This window comes from Protobothrops mucrosquamatus, unplaced genomic scaffold (genome assembly GCF_001527695.2).
Source record: "Protobothrops mucrosquamatus isolate PMUCROS unplaced genomic scaffold, P.Mucros_1.0 scaffold128, whole genome shotgun sequence".
Lineage (NCBI taxonomy): Eukaryota > Metazoa > Chordata > Lepidosauria > Squamata > Viperidae > Protobothrops > Protobothrops mucrosquamatus.
In genome coordinates, this window is record NW_015386495.1 from 224,107 (window position 1) to 246,695 (window position 22,589).

The 22,589-nt window shown below is 36.7% G+C and overlaps 1 protein-coding gene across 1 annotated transcript in view; it reads left to right on the forward strand.

Annotated features, from left to right (window-relative positions):
* The window catches only part of GPR149 (G protein-coupled receptor 149), a 36,553-nt gene extending 27,748 nt beyond the window's left edge, over nt 1-8,805 (forward strand). The window contains exon 4 of the mRNA XM_015813022.1: nt 8,233-8,805. Within this exon, the coding sequence (XP_015668508.1) occupies nt 8,233-8,805 (573 nt within the window). The remainder of the gene's footprint in view (nt 1-8,232) is intronic.
* The last annotated feature ends 13,784 nt before the right edge of the window (nt 8,806-22,589 follow it).

The following is a 22,589-nucleotide window of genomic DNA, read 5'->3' on the forward strand; positions in this document are numbered from 1 at the left end:
GTAAGAAACCATTTTGGTCAGAGTGTATAAAATCTGCTAGAAATCTTTCAAGTCTATGGGCCATTATAGCCATAAAAATCTTATAGTCTGAATTTAATAATGAGATGGGTCTATAATTTTTAATATATGCCAAATCTGCATTTTCCTTTGGAATCAGAGTAAGAAAAGCTTCTTCCCATGAAGCCGGTGTTTTAGCCTTGTCTTAGATTCTTATCTGGGCAGAAATACAGAGAAAGGGAAGCTGTTGTTCTTGCTTCCACAATTTTCTACATGTCCTTAATGTGGTAATAAAGAATTAAGCTTCTGTAGCTGGGCTTCCTGCCTGAAGCAATTAAAGGACAGACTCTCTATGAGAGACACTGTTAGGATGGTTGCTTTAAAGTAGAGGCTTGAAGCCTCAATGTGCTTGTTTTCTTTTCTTTTTAACAATGACAGTATTTATCTTGTCAAGATTATCTGCTTCAGTTAGAATAATTAATTTTCTTATATGAATGAATGAAGGCCGTTCACCGTGAAAAAAGAAACCTATAGCCAAAGTTCTCAGGGCTCCAAGAAATGGCTTCTACTTAGATGCATTTAAGCAGAACACACCCACATTTACTTGTACTGTAGCTGTCCTTTTCTTGTCCAGTTGTGCTATCTTCCATAGAATATCTTTTGATGACCTTCTCCTATATTTAAAATTGATAGGCAGCGGCAACGATAATATGATTTTCTACTGATTGTTAGTCAGATTGGGATTCCCCTGTTATGTAATAAAATGTCCTAGAATGGTTTACATTGCAATGTTGAAAATGAAATGTCCACATTAGGTAACTATAGTGGATGTTGCAGCTGCCCAGTTAGATCAGGTGCCAAAAATACCAATACATTCTTGGCCTATGTTAAAAGGATAGTGTTGATATCATAGGGGATATTTCCATTGTGCTCTGCATTGGTTAGGCTAGAGTTGGACAACTACATCCTATCCTGGACAAAGTGTTTTAAGAGACCTGAGTTAGTTGGAGTTCAGAAGAGAGATCAGGATGTTAAAGGGTCTGGAAACTCTGTCCAAAATGGTTAAAGAAACCGGGCATGCTTAATGTGCAAAAATATTATTTAAAGTGGAATATCTAAAAGACTCCTCTAAGAGAGAGAGGATTTGTTCTCTTTTGAAACTGCAACTAAAGCAACGCAAGGATGATCAAAATTTCATGAAAGTTGATTTAGTCTGAAAATTAGGAGAACTTCCCACAGATAGTAGCAGTCTATCTAGAACAGTTGGGACTCACTCTTACTTCAGGTTTTCAAATGGAAACTGTCAGAAAAGGTTTAATGGATTCCTGCACAGAGCAGGAGGTTGGACTATATAATCCATAATGTTTCTTCCAATTCATCCATTCTATGATTCTGGCTTGGATCTGCAAAGCAAAGAACTAATTGGAAGTGATAATAGAAACTGGTCAGGATGGCTAAGTATTACCTGTTAAATCAGACTAGCATGCCTTTGAAAAACCAATAATTGAGGGTTCATGGTAAAAAAAAATGATTTGTATTCTCATCTCTCAGATTTCTCACAGGGTAGCAGACTAAAAAAGCATTTCATAATCCAATAGAGCTTAACTTTTATCTGTTTGCAGTGATAAAATCAAATGCTTTCTTATGCTGCCTTCTTTTCAGAAACTTCTTTAAAATATTAGGTGTAAACCAGCTCTTATTCCAACTGGAGATTCAAAATTCAAAATAGGCATGATTTGCTTTGAATTTGTCACTAAAGATACAGTGACAATGCAATTTGATTGATGCTAATTGGGGGGAAAACATTTATGGGCTACAATAATGAAATTACAATTTTGGAAGTCATTGATTAAAACAGCAGGATGATACAGGACATTAGTCCCACCAGGTTTTAATTGCATACCTCCAAGGGCTTTATTGTTCAGAGATTTTTTGTTCAGAGATTCCTTTTAGGATAGAATGATAGGGTTGAGGAAATGGCAATACAAGAAGCCTCCAAATTATTTGAAATCTAGAAAAGAGTCTGTAAGAAAATTAACTGAATTAGTGGAATACCCTACTACAACGACAACTTAAAAATCCAAATTAATGTTCAGTACATACCTATATGCATGTACCTATCAAGCTATTCCCTTTCAAGACAAGCAACACAATAAAGCAGAAATGGAGCAAGAAATATGATGTGTGCCTGCTATTTTGATCAATAGCTTCCAAAACTGAAATTTCCCCCCTGAAATCAGCTCCAATCAAATTGTGTTGCCATTGTAGCTCCAATGACAGATTTAAAGCAAATCATACTTTTTTTAATGTTATTATGTATACTGCTCAGAGTCACTTGGGCAGCTGTAGAAATCAAATAAAGAACAGAATAATTAAAGACATGACATAAGAAAAAGAAATGAGAACACAGCTAATTCTAATTTGGTATACAATAATCTAATCTCACTATGTCTTGGGCCCATTTACTCAAGACAGAGATGTACAAGTCAAAGACAACAGAGGAATTAGAGAGGCAATTAAACATGGGATGTGGAAGTGAGAAAAATGAAGACAAATGAATGAGGAACTCAGACTGGAGAGACATACTAAGATAGACAAAAAATTAGGTCAGACACAAATAACATCTGAATAATAAATAGACTTGGAGGAATGCATGATCGCACCTAAGAAGAAATCAGCAAGCAAACCCCCACCAAATAACTGTTCAATTATTCCATTTCACTCTCCCTCTCTCCCTATTTCCCAGCAGAATAAGTTGCACAGCGAGCAAATCTTAACAAGAGAAGTGAGAAAATATAAGCAGAAACAAAATTTAAAAAAAGGTTCAGCCCTCAAATAGTTCTGCAAGGCAGTCTAATAAAGTAAAATTCACTGGCCAGTAACTTGTATGACTGAGAGTCTGCACAACGATCAACTGTTTTTCTCAGTGTTCCCCACATAAGAAATTGGACTTGCATATACCTGCTACAATACCAAAAGAAGTAGACAAGTCATCAACATTCCAAATAAAGTGCTTTGAAAACTTCCAGTTGGGTCCACAGTTTTAGAGCTAGTCTTCATTTTGAAAAAGGTAACTTGAGCAAAGTGTCATCAGATGTGCACTGTCTTATGAAAAAATAAACTAAATGTTCATCTTCCATTTATTTTTCTTGTGGAATAATGTCTTTCTCCTGCAATTAATTTCCATGTATGATAATACGTCTTTCTAAAATGTATCCTCTCCTCTAGGTCAGGGGCTGTAAATATTGCCATGAAATTGTAGTTTTTAATTGTAGTATCTTGCTCTACCTAACTTTCCTGACAAATTCCTCCACATTCCTCTTGATCATGTGGCATTCCTAGTCTTTTTTCTATCTGGGAGTCAACTAAGATATCTGAGGGATATCTCTTTGGTGCTGCACTATCACTCTTTTACTCTTTAGTAACTGAAGAAGCTTTTTGAATGAGAAGTGAAACATTTTCAAGGGGGCAAAAAGAAACCAAGAAAGTCCAATTGTCTTTTGGACAAGAATTGTGCATCACTGAGAAGTTCAATCAAATGTACTCCCTTCCTCAAAGTAGTTACTTGAATACACAAAATAGAAATTGTGTACAAATATGTTCTTTCATCAATGGTTTAAGAAAAATAAACCAAATATTTCTCTCACTGGTAATTAATGGTTAAAAGCTTTCCCCTCTTTGTCTGATACATTTTTCTGGATCATGGGCCGGTCTCTTTCAGGAGTCTTCACATTCACCTTGAAATAATATCCTGGAAGCAAAACAAAGCTTCAGTAGTATAGCACTGTCTAGTCACATTTAGGATTATCAGCTATCTCCACTCTTCATTAAACCCATCAATCTATAATAGTCACTGCTGTCTAGGTCAATCTCAGTTGTCAGATAAGGTAAGGTAAGGTAAGGTAAGATAGGATAGGATAGGATAGGATAGGATAGGATAGGATAGGATAGGATAGGATAGGATAGGGTAGGGTAGGGTAGGGTAGGGTAAGGTAGGGTAGGATAAGGTAAGGTAAGGTAAGGTAAGATAACCTTGCTGTCATTTTTTTACTGTGGGCACATACATTAAAAATGAAATTTAGTTGCTTGCTCTCAATACAATACAAAGCCTTTCTTTTGGTTTCTGAACAGAGAAACCAGATTTGTTCCTCTAATACTTTCCTATATTCGCTGCTAGCTATCCAACTGATTCTCTCCCCTTGGTTCTCTCCATCCTTTCTTGATAAGAAAAAGGAATTTAACTCCACAGTAATTATTTTATATAATTTCAATTCATTTAAATATCAAGTACATTCCATCAAATTTTACCTTTGTTTTTGTCCCAAACATTTGTCCTACTGTGAATACAGTAGCTATTTTATGGACTAATGCCTGGTGCACATCACTCCAAAGCTCTCTATCCCCATCTCCAAAATGTTGCACTCAGGATATTTTTAGCTTGCCAATCACCACAGAGATCTAGGCAGCTCTCAGGAAAAAAAATACTTTTTTATATAAAAAAGCTCTGAAGACAGAACTAATGACCATATTATATTTATCTTTATATAGATAATATTAGGACAGGAGAATATGCTCACATTTTCACACTATGGATAATTACCCTTGTAAAATTACTAGCACAAGACAGTCAATATTATATCCCTTTGAAGCAGTCAAACAAGAAAATAGTGATGACCTGATTTATTGGGAGAGGCAGATGAGAAGAAACATAGAAACAAAGAATATTGCTGGAACAAAGTTGTAAATATTCTTCAAGGGTTCATTTGGACATTTTCAGTATTTTCATCAGGAACAAATCAATGTAGTTCTTCAGACTTGTAACTTGAAGAAAAATTACTCTGGTGTTTGATAGTATTTCTCTCGCTCAGAGCAAAGTTTTCCTTCCAAGTAGTGGCTGAATAGAACTAAACCCAGATTACTGTATGTGGTAGGTTCCTGTGAAAATTAAATTAGCTTTCAACTATACAATTCCATCCTTCCTTCTATGTGATTTGCTTCATTGTCCCATTTTCTAACTATGTTACAGGAATGCGAGCTTGTGATTATACATAGACTGCAAGAGTGGAAAGTGCTTGGCTTGTGAATGAATTAATGTAAAGTATGCCCAAACAATTATCCCATCTATCCATTTATCCTTTATTCTTTCCATTCATCTTCTCTCCAAGTCCTTTTTTCCACTTGCTGAGCAGCACTGCAGTATATTCGTGTGGAGAAATATGTGGAAAGAAAAGTTGAAAGAAGACTATAACTCAACACCAGGGAAAATGAAAGATGTTCTTTAAACTAAATAGTTCCACATAGACATTGTCATTGTTTTTCATGGATGTTTTCATTATAGGATTGTCCATAAAAATTTTCAGAGTAATAAAAGCAACATCTTCCTTCCTTCCTTCCTTCCTTCCTTCCTTCTTTCCTTCCTTCCTTCTCCAAGGAGAGAGCAGAAAGGAAGAAAGGAGGAACAATAAAAGGGCATGGTTAACAACAGAAAAAAAGAACAGATCTCCCAAATATATCTGGTAGTTCTTGCTTAAAAGAATAGTTTTACACACAATTGCATAATTAGAAACTGTCAGTCCACCTGTGTAAACCAGACAGGAAACACAACTAGATGAGCTAATTCTACTTTACTATTATCCATTGGGGGCTACTCCCTCTCTTGTCTAATTGTTTCCTCGTGCAAGTGGAGCTTTGTGTGCGAGCTCAACTGTGCTCCACTCACACGAGTGAAACTTTGTACATGTGCACATGCTTGCCCGCCACTCAGGCGAGTGAAACTTCATGCACACACACTTGACTATTTCTCCCACAGCCCGGTTTCGAACAGGCTGCAGCCTGTAGTAGGCTATGGCCCAGGGGTTGGGAACCCCTGTTCTAGGCAGCATCTCTTCCTTATCCCCCAAAGTCATCCACACATTTCATTACAGAAACTGTACCAAAAAGGCTTTTCAGGGATGATTTCAGATTTCCATTCTGTTCAACAAGATTCACATTTCATTCACTTGAAGTGCTCCTCCTGCTCCTGAATTTTTTTATAGCCTGCAACATTGACTGCTTTTTGCCAGAAATCTAATTATCAAAACCTGAAGTCAAAATCTCCCTTTGTATCCAGTCTGGTGTTTGAGCATTTCATCTCAGTCAGTGTATGTCCTGAACAGATTTTAGATAGAGGCTCCAAGCTGTAGACATGAATATAAAGGTATATTAGAAAAAAAAATCAAGTACAAAGGAATCCTTCAGTGTTTACAGCTGGTGCTTCTTTAGCATTAAATGACATCCCACACACTGCAGTTTACATCAATTTGTCTGGGATACAATAGCAAGACTTACAGTATATACTGTTTCATAGTGCTTTACAGCAGGGGTCGCCAACCCCCAGTCCATGGACCAGCACCGGTCTGCAGCATGTCAGCAAGTGGGCCGCACAAACAAGCAAAGCTCCATCCTTGGGATGCAGGCAGTATTCAAAACCACATCCCCTCTGGTCCATGGAAAAACCTTGGTTTCAGAGGTCAGCATATTGCCCACAACAATCTGGGTCCTCATTTTACTGACCTTGGAAGGATGGAAGGCTGAATCAACTTTGGGCCAGTCAGGATTGAATTCCTGGATGTGGGCAGAGTTTTACTACTTTATAACCACTGCACCACCACAGTTCAATAACATTTCATAACTTCTTCACCATTTGGATTACCAATTTCAGTGGTGAGACTAGATATACTTTTCAGACTTTTACACACATTTTCTCTTGACCTGCTTTTATACACTGACTAGAAAGACAAAACAGATCCATGTATTGGAGGTGTAGGTCTCAGTACAAAAAAAAGTACTGATGATTATATTTTTTTCTGAAAAAAGCACAATTTGTTCATTCCCTAAAGCACAGAAATCTGTCTATTTTTGTTCTTGTTGTTCGTATCTCCTATAAGCTAAGCTTACTCATGTGTATTCAGGAGTAGATTGAGATGTTTTTCTTTCCAGATAAGTGTGTATCAGATTGTCGCCTTGATCTCTTAAAGTTGATTCTCTCTCTTCCTGACTTTAAAAATAATAAAACTTTCTGCACTTTCAACAGCCTGGATAATGAAAAGAGAAAATGAAAATGAATTCATCTTTCATATATTTTTATATTGCAAATATATTTTGTATATTTTTATACTGCAGAGATACAGGTAGTCCTCCATTTGCAACCATAATTATTTTAAACCCAAAATTGTAGTCATAAGTCATTATGATCATAAGTCAAGGCATTATATGGCTGGGTTCAAAATTACATTTTTACAACAGTCATTCTGTTCAGCACTCAGCATTCTGTTCAGCATTAAGCAACTGTTAAGCAAACCTTAATTACCCCATTTATTGCTGGAATACAGAGGTAAAAATAAAAAACTGACAAAAAAATGGTGCAAATCACGGTCACGTTACTGTAGGATGCTACAAACAGCCATTAAAGTGAACTGGTTGTCAAGCACCTAAAGTGTGATCATGTGACCACAGGGGTGTGCAGTTTTCCTGAGCCGAAAGAGGGTCATAAATAGCTCTGGGAAAGTCTGTCATAACTTCAAATGGTCATTAAGCAACTAGTTGTACATTGAGGAATATCTGGCTGAAGTGGCTATTTGGCCCAGTTTATTTACATGTTGTATTTTTTTGCCTTTAGTTTATAAAATTATATACTCCGATCCAATCAACCAATTAATTTATCAACATAATCAACTAACTGATTAATAATTATTACTTGATACATCCCAAATGAGCAAATGAAATTAATGGGTAGAAGTTCTTTGTCCAGGAAGATAATTATTTCATTATGAAGATCTGGTAACTTTGCATCATTTTTAGAATAACAGCATATAGCTATGGTATTCTCTGGAGATCTTCTGCTCAAGTATTAACCAGGGCTAATTCTGCTTAGCTTCCAAATTCGGACAACATTGGACAGGTGTTGCAAGGACAAAATTGTCTTAATGGTTAAAACGTAAAAGGGAATAGTGAGTTTTGTGCAATTATGTGGGAAACAGAAGGAGTCAATACACGGTAGATAAATTCTGTTTCACACATTCAGAATAAGAACTGTGTATAAAGAAGTATGTTTTTTATACCATCAATTACATCTAAGGTTTTTAAAAAGTATTCTCAACACACAGCAGTAAAAATAATGAGATGTAATTGAATTGTTGACAACTGTTTTTCGCTTGTGGCAGCAACATTAAATAATAGCAATTTTTCTCATTTCAGCGTTCAGGTGGTGCCTTAGCTATTCCTCTGTGTGCATTTCAAGGAACTGTGTCTCTCCAAGCTCCCACGGGAAAAACCCTCTCTTTATCTACATATGAGGTAAGCTCAGAAGGACAAAAAATCACTCCCGCATCCAAGAAAATTGAAGTGTATCGCTCCAAGAGTGTGGGCCATGAGCCAAATCCTGAGGATTCTCCAACCACATTTACTGACACCAACGTGAAGATTCACTTAGAGGTGCTTGAAATTTGTGACAATGAAGAAGCCATGGACACCGTTTCCATCATTAGTAATATTAGCCAATCCTCTGCCCAGGTCCGGTCTCCATCCTTACGTTATTCTCGGAAAGAAAATAGATTTGTCTCATGTGATTTAGGAGAAACAGCATCTTATTCACTCTTCATACCATCAAGCAATCCCAACAGTGATCTGAACATATCCATTCCTGACACTGTCGAAGCTCACAGACAGAATAGTAAAAAGCAGCACTTGGAAAAAGAGGGTTATCAAGAAGAAATACAAATGCTAAACAAAGCATACAGGAAAAGAGAAGAAGATGGGCTTGGCAACTAAAATGGAGAAAAAAAGTGACTATGAATAATTTGTACCCTCATTTTTTAAGTTTGCTTGGATCCTGAACCATTTATTCATGGCATTTAAGAAAACAATTGAATAACATTAATACATTCACAACAGAACATTACATACTTTGTCCAAAGGCTGAATATTTTGCTATATTCCTTACAAATAGGGTAGCAGGGAAGATCATTGGCTGGAACAGATTTCCCTTTCTGCCTTCTGAAGAATTATTGTTGGACGTTTCCTTGATGAAGCAACTCAAATCTCTACTCTTAATGCCAATTTTGCTGCACTAGTTGTGGAGCCAAAAGTGAGGCCTTTGAGGGGTATGTAAGGGAGGCTGCGAATCCTGGATTAAAAATTGGGGTTAAAGGATTGCAGCCTCCCAGCCAACAATCTTAGGGGGACCATGAGTTACCTCAGACCCCCAGTCTTTTTTTTTTAAATGATTTCTAACTTTTATAGGATTTGAGATGGGAGGCAAAATGAATCTGGCCTCGACCTTATGACAACATTGCAATATTTCTGATAAAAGTATAAAGATGGTTTTGACTTCCCACCTAGCCTACACCTCTGCCATTCTTTCATGGTACGCTATCCAATTACTAACCAGACCTGACTCTGCTTGGTTTCCAAACACAGACCAGTTCCACCAGGCACAGCTCTATTCAGTCTATTCCTTTCACCAGAAAGGAAATTGCTATCATCTTTCAGTGTATTTAGTCAACATAACAATAGCTGTGACTGGCCATTTGTGAACAGTGTTAAGTGTAGAGATTAATGTGAAATGGCCACTTGTTTACAGAAGGAACTTCTTGGTCATTTTAACCCAATGATCTTATTACCCTCCTGGAGTAGTGATTAAGGACCATTGCAAATAGTCACATTTTGCTTTCAAGAAAGCTGTAAAAACGTAACCTGTTTTTACACTAATATGCTATACAGATTGGAAAGGCTTTTTCACTGATGTATATACATTAAAGAGATTTTTTTCCATAAAGCATATACAAATATTATGGATGTCATAGACAAAATAGGAGAACTACTGTAAGCAACTAGCTCCATCATGAACTAGATCTGCTATAAAAGCTATGAATATACAGAATGCTATATACTGCTTTCATCAGAATGTGGTTAGGACTAGGTACTTAGAACTCATAGTATTTTTTTTCTCCTATTGGAGCCAATGACAGAGAAGTAATATAAAGAAACCAGCTCCATTTCTCATTCTAGCTTCAAAACATTAGTTGGGTCTTATACCTAGAATAACAAAAATAATTTCCATTCCTTTCCATTTACATAGACTATGTATGATTCCAAATACTGAAACCACTTCAAACTGGAATAGGACAGAAAGAAAGAGAGAGTGTGTGTCTTTCTAATTTAATACTTCTACCATTTGCTTTAATTTTTAATACTGGACTAAATCCATGTGGATACATAAAAAAGTGGAGGTGGTCAAAAGCCATTTTTCCAAGGAGTATTATTATAACAAATGCTGTGTGTGTTTGTACAGAGATACACAAAATTGTTTGCACTTTCTTTAATTCTTGTATTGTTTTTAATTTCAGAAAACTGAAATATGTCTCTCATATTTTGAAATAATTGCTCTGTGCCGTATAAACTTTAAAACGAGTCCTGCTGCTTGCTTTAGCACTGAGAGTTTTATCCCAGTATTTGCACAAATTGAGCTCCAGTAGAACGACTATAAAGCTACCACAATATAAATAATCAAGAAAGAATTGATTTTACAATCCATTTTTTAACTTTAATAAACATTCTACCCAAGAACATGATTTTATCTTCCTGCAGCTTTTAGTGATATATATATATATATATGTGATTGGCTGTCTTTCAATCAATCATTTTATCTGTGGAACACAACTAACTTTGTCTTTGATGTATTCATTTTCAGATCCATTCTTCTCACTGCATCATATAATCTAACACACATTTTATACCATTCAGGTTTTCTGCAACCAACATTGCATTGTGTACATACAGCAGTGCACACATGCTGAAATCCATAAGCAACTTACCTCTAATGAACACAAGCATACATTTATCCATCAATATATTATGCAACCATAAGATCATCACATATCCTTGTTTTATTCCCTTCTCAATGTTGAAACATTTGTCAAGCACTCAACTTTTTGTCACTCATTCTTTACTTCCATCATATACCACTTTTACCATATTCAACAGCCAATATTCAATTCCATATCTTTGCAAAATATTTCATAATCCAAGCCTGTTCACCTTATCATATGCTTCCTTTAATCAATAAGCATATAAACAATGTTAGTCTGTCAAATCTCACATCAGTTTTGAAAGTGAGAAAGAAGTGTGGTTCCAGGTGTATTGGCAGAAACATCAATATTGGGGGCAATATTGCTCCAAAATTCATTATAGGAAGTTAACTCTTTGTCTTTCTTGCACTATATGAAAATGGTATGAAATCCACAGACATTCTCAACAGTTTGCTGTGCCCCAAAAGGTATATCCTGATATATATAAGGTTTGAATTTAATTAAATTCAGATGTGTACATTTTGATGCTTTATTGAAAACTTGGAATTCCTTCAAATGACCTATTTCCACAGGGATCAACAGTGCAGAGATTTCAAAGGATCCATCATACAGGGAATTGCTGATTAAGTCATCCTTAAACTGTCCATATTCTTATGAATATGAATATGAATATGAGATGTAGATATTTTACTGCTCTTGTTTACCTGTTCTATTTTTAATCTGCATTGAAGTCACCAGTTTGTTAGTTAAGATGATTAATTTATCTTTCACCTTTCCTTGATTTTCACCAACTTCAAAGAGAATTTTTCAATTAGGGAATTTCAAAGTGTTCAAATTACTGATTCAGAACTCCTGTCATGATGTGTTTTGCAGTCACTGAAGCTCCAAACCACAAGTGCGGAGAGCATTTTGAGTTTTTAAAGAATGGGCTAAATCTAATTTTTGAATATTGAAATGAAAATTCTGTTCTTAAAGCCTCCAAATTCTCACTGTTCAGTACTGCCTATCAGCTTTATGTCCTGTTTTCTATTAATTTCTTAAGAGCCTCTAATGACTATACACACAAACTTCATCATACTTCCAAGAATTTGGTCCAACTTCCAATTTCCATTTTAATACCAAACTGAAACTATCCAATTTCTCCCCAAACAACATAAATCATTCTAGGGTACAAAAAAAATATAAATTGTAAGATACAAGCTGCAAAGTTATAGTCATAAGAAGATAAGGATAGGTAATAGGAAAGATGAGTATCATAGTAATACAGCTTTACTAAGTATTTTGACAGTGTTAGTTATTAAGCAGAGTGTGCAATGCCCTATAGTGTCGTCTTGAGGGAAGAAGTTGAAACAGAAGTTGAAACAGTTTATGTCCAGGATGTGAGGGGTCTGTAGATATTTTCACAGCTCTCTTTCTTGCTCGTGCAGAGAGCATTCTAAACTTTCAGAGCAGTTATGGGTTATTGTTATTATTAATTACTAGCTGTACCCGCCACGCGTTGCTGTGGCTCAGTCTGGTAAAAGTGTGTGTTGCTTTTACATCCAACAGATGGTGCTGTTTTTCAAAAAAGCATGTTTTTACCTGTCACAGGTATGACATCTATATAATATAGGTATATAAAAACATGCACGTATTCGAATGCAACGTTGTGTCAAAATTTCAAAGCAATCGGTGAAGAACTTTCGGAGATTTAAGATTTTGAACAAACGAACATTTACATTTTTATTTATATAGATTATTACATTCATCCTTTATTTTATGCAACTTAAGGTGATATATATAATGCTTCCATTTCCTATTTTCTCCACAACAATCTAGTAAGGAGAATTGGATTGGAAAATTCTAAAGTCCAAAATTCTAAAGTCCTGTTTAAGGCAGGACTAATGCACACATCCTTATCTCTTGTCCAGCACTTTAGTCACCACCCAATACTCTGCTTATGTTAAGGGTTTTCTTAAGAATAATTTGTTGTACATTTATCTTGGGTTAGGTAAAAGCAGCTCAGGACTCAACCTATTGTAAGGTAATGTAATGAACTGTTGTGATAGAAGCACTGTTCACCCAGTCTATAGATGGCATTCTGTTCAGTGGCCAACTGGATTGTCTCATTTCAGTTAAAAATTGGAATAATTGAATATCATTTATCCATTAAGAGCTATTTGCATGATATTAACATTTATTTATATCTTCCTATTATTTATTAGAGAAAATTATAAATAGTGAATTGCTTATCATTTTTAGAAATCCAAATGGATTTAAATTTTTAAATCCTTTTAAATCTCTATGGGGTTATTTCATCCTTTCCTTCTCTGAATTTTCCATGTCTCTGACCTTTAATAAGCTTCGGAACATAGTATTTGACATTTATGGGCAGAAGGATGGTTGTCAAAGAGACCTTTTTGAACGTGATTTGAAAGAAATGTGATCCAATCAAACTGCATGTGGGATTAAAAAAAATGGACACTGAATTAACTGAACAGCAGTAATTTTAGACTACTGAATAATACATTTTACATCACATTGAAAATTGGGAGGCTCAACATTCAAAACATTTTCTGTATGTCAGTTCTCTCTTCTCCCTGTCCACTCACATCTCAATTTCCATTTAGTTGGACTATAATCTAGAACATCAATCCTTGGCTAGGAGGTGTGATGGCTCAGTGGCTTAATGACACTGGAGATGGTCTCTGGTCCCACGATTCAAGTCCTAGCACTATGTGGCAGGGTGAGCTCCCGTCACTTATCTCAACTTCTGTCCAACTAACCGTTCAAAAGCATGTTCTATGTGAGTAGATAAATAGGTACCACTTCAGTAGGGAGATGAATTAGTATTCCATGCAGTCAGTCAGATTCCTACTGGCTCTGAATCTTCCTGATTGCAATGCCTATTTGCGAGGCAGTTCCAGGGAAGGGAGGGGGCCTTGAATGCTGCTGCAGGAAGAGCAGCTTGTCTTTTTTTCTTGTGCGAAGCAGCTTGCCCTCCTGTGGAGTAGCTTGGGAAGCACACAAGTGTGTCCTACAACAGAGCTGGTAAATTGGCAGCCAATCTACTACTCTGCAATTGCATTGTGGTCTCTTGGTTAATGTAACAATGCCATATGCTAACAATAATAATAGTCCTTGGCACTCTGAATCCATCTTCAGTGTCAGCAAGGGGCAGCAAATCTATTATTCCAGGTGTTTACTTCTGAAACTATCTGAGAAAGCTTGTTTAGAAAAAACATTGTTGCCTGAGGCACTGAACAATATGATTCTTCTCTCTTTTCTATTACGACTTCTTTGCTTTATTATTTCCACATAGAAGACAATTGGACTGACTTCAATGTTAGCAATAGGACTTGATGTCTGGCTCAACTATGGCCATTAAACTATTTTAGGAAATTCAGGGTGCGCTTGTCAATACACACATCTCTATCATTCCTGTATCTGCTGTTTGAAATGATAGCCTATTGCAGTGTTGGCGAACCTTTTAGAGACCGAGTGCCCAAACTGCAACCCAAAACCCACTTATGCATCGTCGGGTGCCGGGTGGGCGTGGCTCATTGGGTGGGCGTGGTTGCAGTGGTAACAGCAGACTGGGTGAGACTAAAAGATTCAGTCAATCAATTCCAACTTTTCCCCGTGAGAAGTTAAAATTAACTGATTGATTGAACTTTTTTTTTTTTGCACACGGCGGAGGCCTAAAGCGAAAAGGTTTTATAAAACTCAGCTGAAGGTCTAGGACTGGGGCGATGGCGCGCGTGCCCGCAGAGAAGGCTCTGAGTGCCGCCTCTGGCACCCGTGCCATAGGTTCGCCACCACTGGCCTATTGTATTTAATGATTAAGCAGTAGATGCAGCATTCTCACAAATATTTTAACAAATAAAGTATGTTGAAATGATCCTGTATCTGCTCAGCTTTGGAAAAAAAAAAGAGGAAAAACGTGTACGTCAAACCAAAACAGCGTGAATGATAGTGTATTCAATCTAATTTAATGAAGTTTACTTCCATGTAAATACATGTTAAGGATCAGACCACAAATACATTAATTGAGAGTTGTGTGTAGCTTGTATCCCAATATAATATGGAGTATTAGTTTAAAAACATTAAGTAGGCCCTCAAAGCAGTTGACAACTAAATACACATATAGCATATATAATAGAAACATTACAATTAAAACATAAAACTAGCACCAGTTAAAAATATTCACAGTATCTATTAGATTAAATGGTTTGTTTCTTGCTTTGAAGAATATTTCAAGAATACGTCTATTAGTCTTCTAAATCAGTCATTAATTCCTAAGTGTAAATTATTCCAATATGTTTAATAGCTTGTGTTGTGCTAATGGATTGTTTCCACAGGATTCATAGCATTTAGTAGACTAATGAATATTGTGAATATAGTATTACTGCAGAGTGATAAGTGGCTGTAAGCTTTTTGTTTCCTTGCCATACCATTTCTTATGTTTGACAATGCTCTGAGGGCAAAGAGTAAATGAATAAGTCACACTTTTCAACTTTCATTTTCAACCCCATTTAGCAATGTCTTATCCATCAGTTCTTAACACACTCATCTTAGTACTTATGTGAATCTACTTTGCAAGATCATAAGAAGGAACTATGTGTGTAACCAAACTCCTGTTAGTAAGTGTGAATAAGCCATTATAAAAAGAATTTTCTTCACACCTGACATAATAAGATACAGCAATTTTTAATGAAATGGCTCATAGATGCAGCACCAGAAGAGAGATGATCTTTACCTGTTCTGTATATGTCAACATTTGCGGCTAGATCATCATCATCATCTTGTTTCTTCTTCTATTTCTACATAAATTGCATATGCAGTTAAGCCAGAGCTGCACCCATTTTTCAACTAAGCTGAACCAGTCCAAATGTCATGAAGACATAATCCTAAACTAATGGAGGAATGCAAATATTAAATATTAATGTTACCAATAATGAGAATACTGTTTTACCTTCAAATACATAATTAGTTTTTGCAAAAGTATGGAATGTAAACTAACAACCACATAATCATAAGATGCCTAAATTCATTACATTTCAAATTCAGGCACTACATTTCATGGTTTTGCTGCCTTACAAATCCAATGGGTCATTGTACTTTCAAAATGAGATTTCATAATATTATTACTAACAGCTTTTTCCGAATAATCAGCAACTGCAGTGTCCCTAATCAATTAAAAGAAATTTAATTTTATTCCTAAAACTACCATGTCATTATGAATGCAATCCAACATTTGAGCTTAAAGATTTAATAAAAATGTTTTAAAATGGGGAGAAAGGGAAATAGTATGTCTTTGTGGGAATTATCCTGATAAAGACAAAAATATAATTCAGATCTGAGCCTTTGACCACGGTGAAATCATTCCCTAGCTTGGATAACATTTACTATCATGGGCCTCTGGAGGGTGGGAGAACTGAATAGCATGGTCCACCCTACACAATTGATGGATCCAGGGAATATTTATGGATTTTCCAGTATCCTAGCAGATAACTCTGATCAGATGCTTGATTTGATTGCCCTGGGTGACTCCTTCTACTATTGGATTCTGAGGTGCTTCTTGATTTACTGTGGAGCTCCAGAGCTGTGGTGGTAGAAACAATGCTGGGAACATCAGTGGAAGTAGACAAACTGTTAACTTGATGAAACATAAGAAAGACTCATGTTCGAGCCTACCCTATTGGGCAAAGACAGTGAAATGTTAACACTCTGTCATTATTGTCTAGTGCAGGGGTCCCTAATCCCTGAGCTGTGGCCCACTACGGGGCCATGGACTATTTGGCCATGGCCCGGTATGTGAGTGGCAGGCCAGTACGCACGTGCAGCATGACTTGTGCAAGTCATGCTGCATGCGTACCAACCCACCGCTTGCACAAGTTGAATTGTACACATGCGCCTGTCTACCACAGATGTAGCCCCTTTCCCCTCTCCCCTCCCCCAGCGGGGCCACTAAGCTGTAAAAGTTGGGAACTGCTCATCTAGTGCTATCTGGTGGCCCACTTTACAGTCAGTTGAATCATACTAAGGAAAAATAGACAAGCCATTTCGTGGCCACTGTGATATATTTGCACTTTTTGTGATCTTAGTCACTCAATTCATCAGAATCTTGACTCCTCATAGGCAGGAATGAAATGGTAATGGGACAGTATCTTCCACAGTTAGCTAGGATTTATTTCAGCTTGTGTATAGGATGCTCTTTTGCATGTACTCTGCTATCTACAGTTTACAGCTCATATGGGTGGTCTGGAAATTCCTGAGTACCTAAATTTCAATAGTCAATTTTAGGGGAAGAGTTGTGCCTGATGCCTTTGAGGAATCATTGGTCTGCCTCTTTCTGTAGAGGTTTTCTCTGGATCCAGCTGATTGTAGAATTACCACTTTCCTTCCCATGTTCTCTTTCATGAGAAGGCTGTTGAGAGGATTATCTAAAACCTTGTTAATCAATGTTTAAATCCAAGAAGGAAAGTGAAATGACATTACTTTGATGGATTGCCTTGGTCAGGAATTGGATGGGGACAGAGTCAATCCTTCTGGTCCTAACAAACTTCTCAGTGACATTCAATATTTGGATTACCTGTGAAGGATGGATATTCAAGACATTACTTTGCTCCTTCCTCAGTGGATGGATCCAATAGGTGGAATTGTGGAGGGGGGGGGAGAGAAACAAGTCCAGTTTCCTTTGCAAATTCCTGCAAGGTATTTTTCTTGTTACATTTAATATCTACATGGCCCTGCTGGGACAGGTTCAGTTCAGGGTGAGATATCATCAGGGGGTTGATGAATACTCGGCCATACATCACTGTCCCTGGTTGGCCAGAGATGTCATAGAATTCTTGACCTATTGCGGAGGTTATGGTCTGAGTGAGGCAAAGCTTTTACCTTAAAAATATGCAGTTGCCATTTTTCAAATATTATCTGGTTCTTTGTTCATCGTAAATCAAAGAGTGGCATTATCCTTGAGGTAACAGTCTACATACAATACAGGTGTCTACCAAGAATAGGCAAAGGCCATACCTAGTGGGCCTATCTGGAATGACCAAGTAATGGTAACTCATGCCCTTGTTACCACTGGGAAGGATTAATGAACTGTGCTCCATGTGGGGCTATCTTTGAATACTAACCTCAAATTGCAATTGGTGCAGAATGCAGTTACTCATATGCTGATGAGTAAAAGCCACTTCAGCCATGTGACACATGTATTGCAGCCATTACACTGGCTTCCAATAGGCTGTCAGGAACAAGTTTTACCAACACAGCTTGGCACCTAGGTACTTGAAGGATCATATTCTCGACATAGAATCCACCCAGTATACTTATCCCAGCTGGATTTATTGACAATTAATATATGAGAGGTCAGGAGGAGTCCAGAAGCGTGAGGGCACCCAACTTATGGAATACTCTTAAGATTGGAGAGTAGATTGGCACCAACTTGAAATATTTTGGTAGATAAAATGGAGCTATTCTGCATGACCTTTGAGAGCTAGTGTCATTTAATAAAGATGGGCACTTTTGATTATGAGATTTGAAATGGATATTGTTTTAATTGTTATTCTGTTATTTATTCTGGTTTTAATATATGTTGTTTTATAACTCTGTTGTATTTTATCTCTGTAAACCACTATGAGTCACAAAATTTACCAGTACATTAATTTAATAAATAATCAAATCATCACAGATCAGTGTCAAGCCATTTCTCTACATTTTTCCCAGAGAACTACATTGATCTTCTTGTAGAATGCCCCATCTACTGGCCATATGAACACTTCCAGATCTATCTCACATAAAATAATATACCGGTAGGTCCCTACTAAAAAAACATCCATATCTTGCAAATGTCCGGAGACAAAATCCAGATCTAAAGTGTGATTTTCTGGTACTTGTTGACCTTCAGTAACTTGGATAGATCCATGCTGACCTGAAGGCCATAAACTCCTGAGATCATCTGATCAGTTGGCAATAAATGGAACTCCCAAGGACAGGCTTTATAAAACCACCCCAGCAATAAAATTCAGCAGGTCAGACAATGCTCTTAATGTGCAACAGCAAGGGTGGAACAGTAGCAACAATCCCAAATGTTCCCTATTAACTCAGTATCAATCTGAGAACTTTGCATGAAGTTATCTACAGAGCAAAAAGTAGAAGTGTCCAATCTTAGAAGTTAATTCTGCTGTGCGAACCATATTACATTTCAAAACAACTTCAAGGGGTGTTTAGTTTGAAATATAATGAAGAATCCCTTTAATAGTTTGTGTAATCCTGGCAAGAACCTTTTATAAGAATATGTATGAATCTGCAGACCTTATACATAGAAAATACTTTTTTGATCTTCTGCACCCATAATAGCTTTCATTTTATGCTGAAAAATCAGAATGTGCGGATGAATCCCCAAATCTTATTAGAAATGAATGAATTCTGATGGTAAGAATTTTGTTTAGTTGTTCTACCTTGTTCCCCCATAAAAAAAGCTTAGATCGCTGAAATAATTTAATACATTTATAGCAAACAGCAGAGCAAAAACTAGACTATTCCTGTTCATGGTTATTATTTGCAAAACTGCAATTTCCCCTTCCTAAATGAGGCTGATGAGTGCTGTGAAAAGAAAAACTGGTAAACAGCACGATGAGAAGCTGCAAGAAGCAAAATATGACTTTAATCTGGATAACTCAGAATTTTGAGTTCTTCCAACTTCCTCTATTTAACATATATTTTGGTGGGAAGCAGCAGCAGGAAAACAAACAAGTAAGATTAAAAATAGAAGACAGAAGTGTCTGGATTTCTCTAAAATTCTGTGGGTAAGAATAGAAAATGTTTTAAATATTTAAAGTCCTCACCTCAATTTCTAAAATTATTATACTCCTTTTAAAATATGCTTATATTATGTGCAGATTAAATCTGCAAAGATCCTTCAAAAACATATTCTAGACATAGTTCCTAAGAATCTTTATTGTTACTGCTATTTTAGTAGCAGGCATAAACATAATAAACCTTAGCTGCCCAGAATCACTTGGCTGAGTTGGGCAGCTATAGAAATTGAATAAATAAATAAATAAATTAAGATTAACAAATTCTAGACAGTTGAATAATACTGCAGGGATCTTTGACTTTTTTCTGATACCTGTTGTCATCCTGCATCCTTAATTTCTTTTGGGGAATTGGGGGCTCTACCACATCTGTCAGTGACAGACAAGTAGGTGCACGAAATGGTAGGAAAATAAATTATTTGAAACATGAGCTAGAAGATAGCAAGAAACAGCACTTAAGACAACGAGAAATAGTGCTCATCATTTCCCAGAGCAAAAGGTACATTACTTGCCATTAAAGCTGAACATTTTCAGTAATTATTTCAGCAAATACTCAGGCTTCTCAGGCTTTTAGTATTATACAGAGCTGTAATGAAAATATCTACTTGAATAGTCGTCCTTTCCTTATGATCTTGTACATCATAAGTTATTTTCAGCATATTTGACATTTAATAATAAATTAGTAATTACATTCAGTATAGATGGAGACTCAAAGTAAAATTTATTATACCTGCAGACTCAAAATGAAATGTATTATAAGGAAATAAATTATCTTAACCAATTATTATGTTGATTTATTCTTACTTGGTATAACTGAAAAATGAACTCTAGAATCTACTGTTTTTCTCACTATGATTCACTAGATATTTACTGGACACCCAGTGAACCAGTTTGGTGTAGTAGTTAAGGTACCAAGCAAGAAACAGGAAGACTGAATTCTAGTCCCACTTTAGCACAAAGCAGCTGGATGACTTTTGATTAGTCACTTTCTCTTGGCCCTAGGAAGGAGGCAATGGAAACCACTTGCCAAGAAAACTGCAGGAACTAGTCGTGATAGTACCAGGAGTTAACACACTTGAAGGGATAAAAAAATAAAATAAAATAATCAGCACCATATACAGAGCTACATGTCTAATTGTAAAGCATTCTGAACTCTGTACCTGAAGGGATGCATGCCAGTTTCACATTTTGTCACATTATTTTTATCTTATTTCAGTTTTATAGCAACTTGTTTAATATTTGTGAACTTTAGAATTCTTGCCCTTTTCCTATAACAAATAGGCTACTAGCTTCTTCAAGGTGTCAAACACATACATTTGCACATACAAACCTACTTTATTCATACCTTCCATCTCCTTCTGTCAGAAAATCATTATCTGAGTGAACATATTTACATCAGGCACTGAAAAATGTTAAGTTAGTTAAGATTCTGCACATACTGTATGCTTGATTGTAATCAGCAGACTTTTTTTTTCTTGGGTCTGCTAATCAAAATTCAAAATTACTACACAGTATGTGAAGTGGAAATAAGAGTCTAATTGTATTAGCAAAAGCGTTACAATGTAATTTTCATAAATAAGAGTTTGCCTCAATTTATAACTACTTCCACTGAACCTTCTTTATCCACTGACTGACTTGAATAATAGGTATAGTCAGTGGTGGGATTCAAATACATGAACTGGTTCTCTGTGTGAATGCCGCTTCTGAAGTCCATTCTGGGCCTGGGCAACAAAAAATTAGCTACCGGTTCTGCCGAAGTGGTGTGAACTGGCTGAATCTCACCACTGGGTATAGTATGAACTATTAAATTGCAGCAATTACATCATGGCCTGCCATTTGAGGTTGCTGTCTACTAGGGCTGTGCAGGAGAGACTGTGCAACTCTTTTATGTAATTGTCATATAATCCTAGGGTAAGATTTGTCTGTTTTGAAAAGTTGCAGACAAGGATTTTATGAACTACTAGCTGTACCTGGCCACGCGTTGCTGTGGCTCAGTCTGGTAAAAGCGTGTGTTGCTTTTATGTCCAACAGATGGTGCTGTTTTTCAAAAAAGCATGTTTTACCTGTCACAGGTGTGACATCTATATAATATAGGTATATAAAAACACGTGCATATTCAAATGCAACATTGTGTCAAAATTTCAAAGCAATTGGTGAAGAACTTTCGGAGATTTAAGATTTTGAACAAACGAACATTTACATTTTGATAGATTAGATAGATAGATAGATAGATAGATAGATAGATAGATAGATAGAGTATAATTTAAAATGGGACCTGAAAGACTGCACAGTTTTATTGCATGTTGAAAATATATTGTGGGGGCTGTTGCAATTCGATTGTTAGGCGGCTTTCCAATTGGCAAAATGCTGATTATAATCACTTACAAAGAGCCGATGACCCAAAATGATATCTGCAAGGTTTCATCCCTTTTCCTATGGAGGTGCACACCAAAGTTTTTCCCCTTCAATTCACGTCTAGGCTGCATCGCTGCGGTTTCCTGGTAGTCTCACATCGATCCCACAGCCCAGAATAGGTTGGCAAAATGCTGCCGCTTGTTAAACCGGTGAGAATTATTTCATAAAAAGGCTGCGATTGTAACTAAAATGTACCATCCTGGCTGGGTGAGGCTGGACCAAAAAACACCTTTCGCTGAAACGTGAAAATCTTTCACCAAACGTTGCAGGGCAGCAAATGCCTCCCAGCATCGCGGATAATACAGCTGCATTCTAAGTTCTAATTCTAGTTCTAAACTCTAAAGACGCGCTGGCTGGGGAATTCTGGGAACTGAAGTCCGCACAATCTTAAAAGTTCCGGAGGTTCAGCAAGACGGCTCTTTAAACGCCTCCTTAGCGGCATTTGCGCCTGCGCGCCAGCCTTGCCTTGCCTTTCCGAACGGAAGTTAATAATCCTGGATCAGACCGGCTTCAGTTTGTGGCTGGTTCT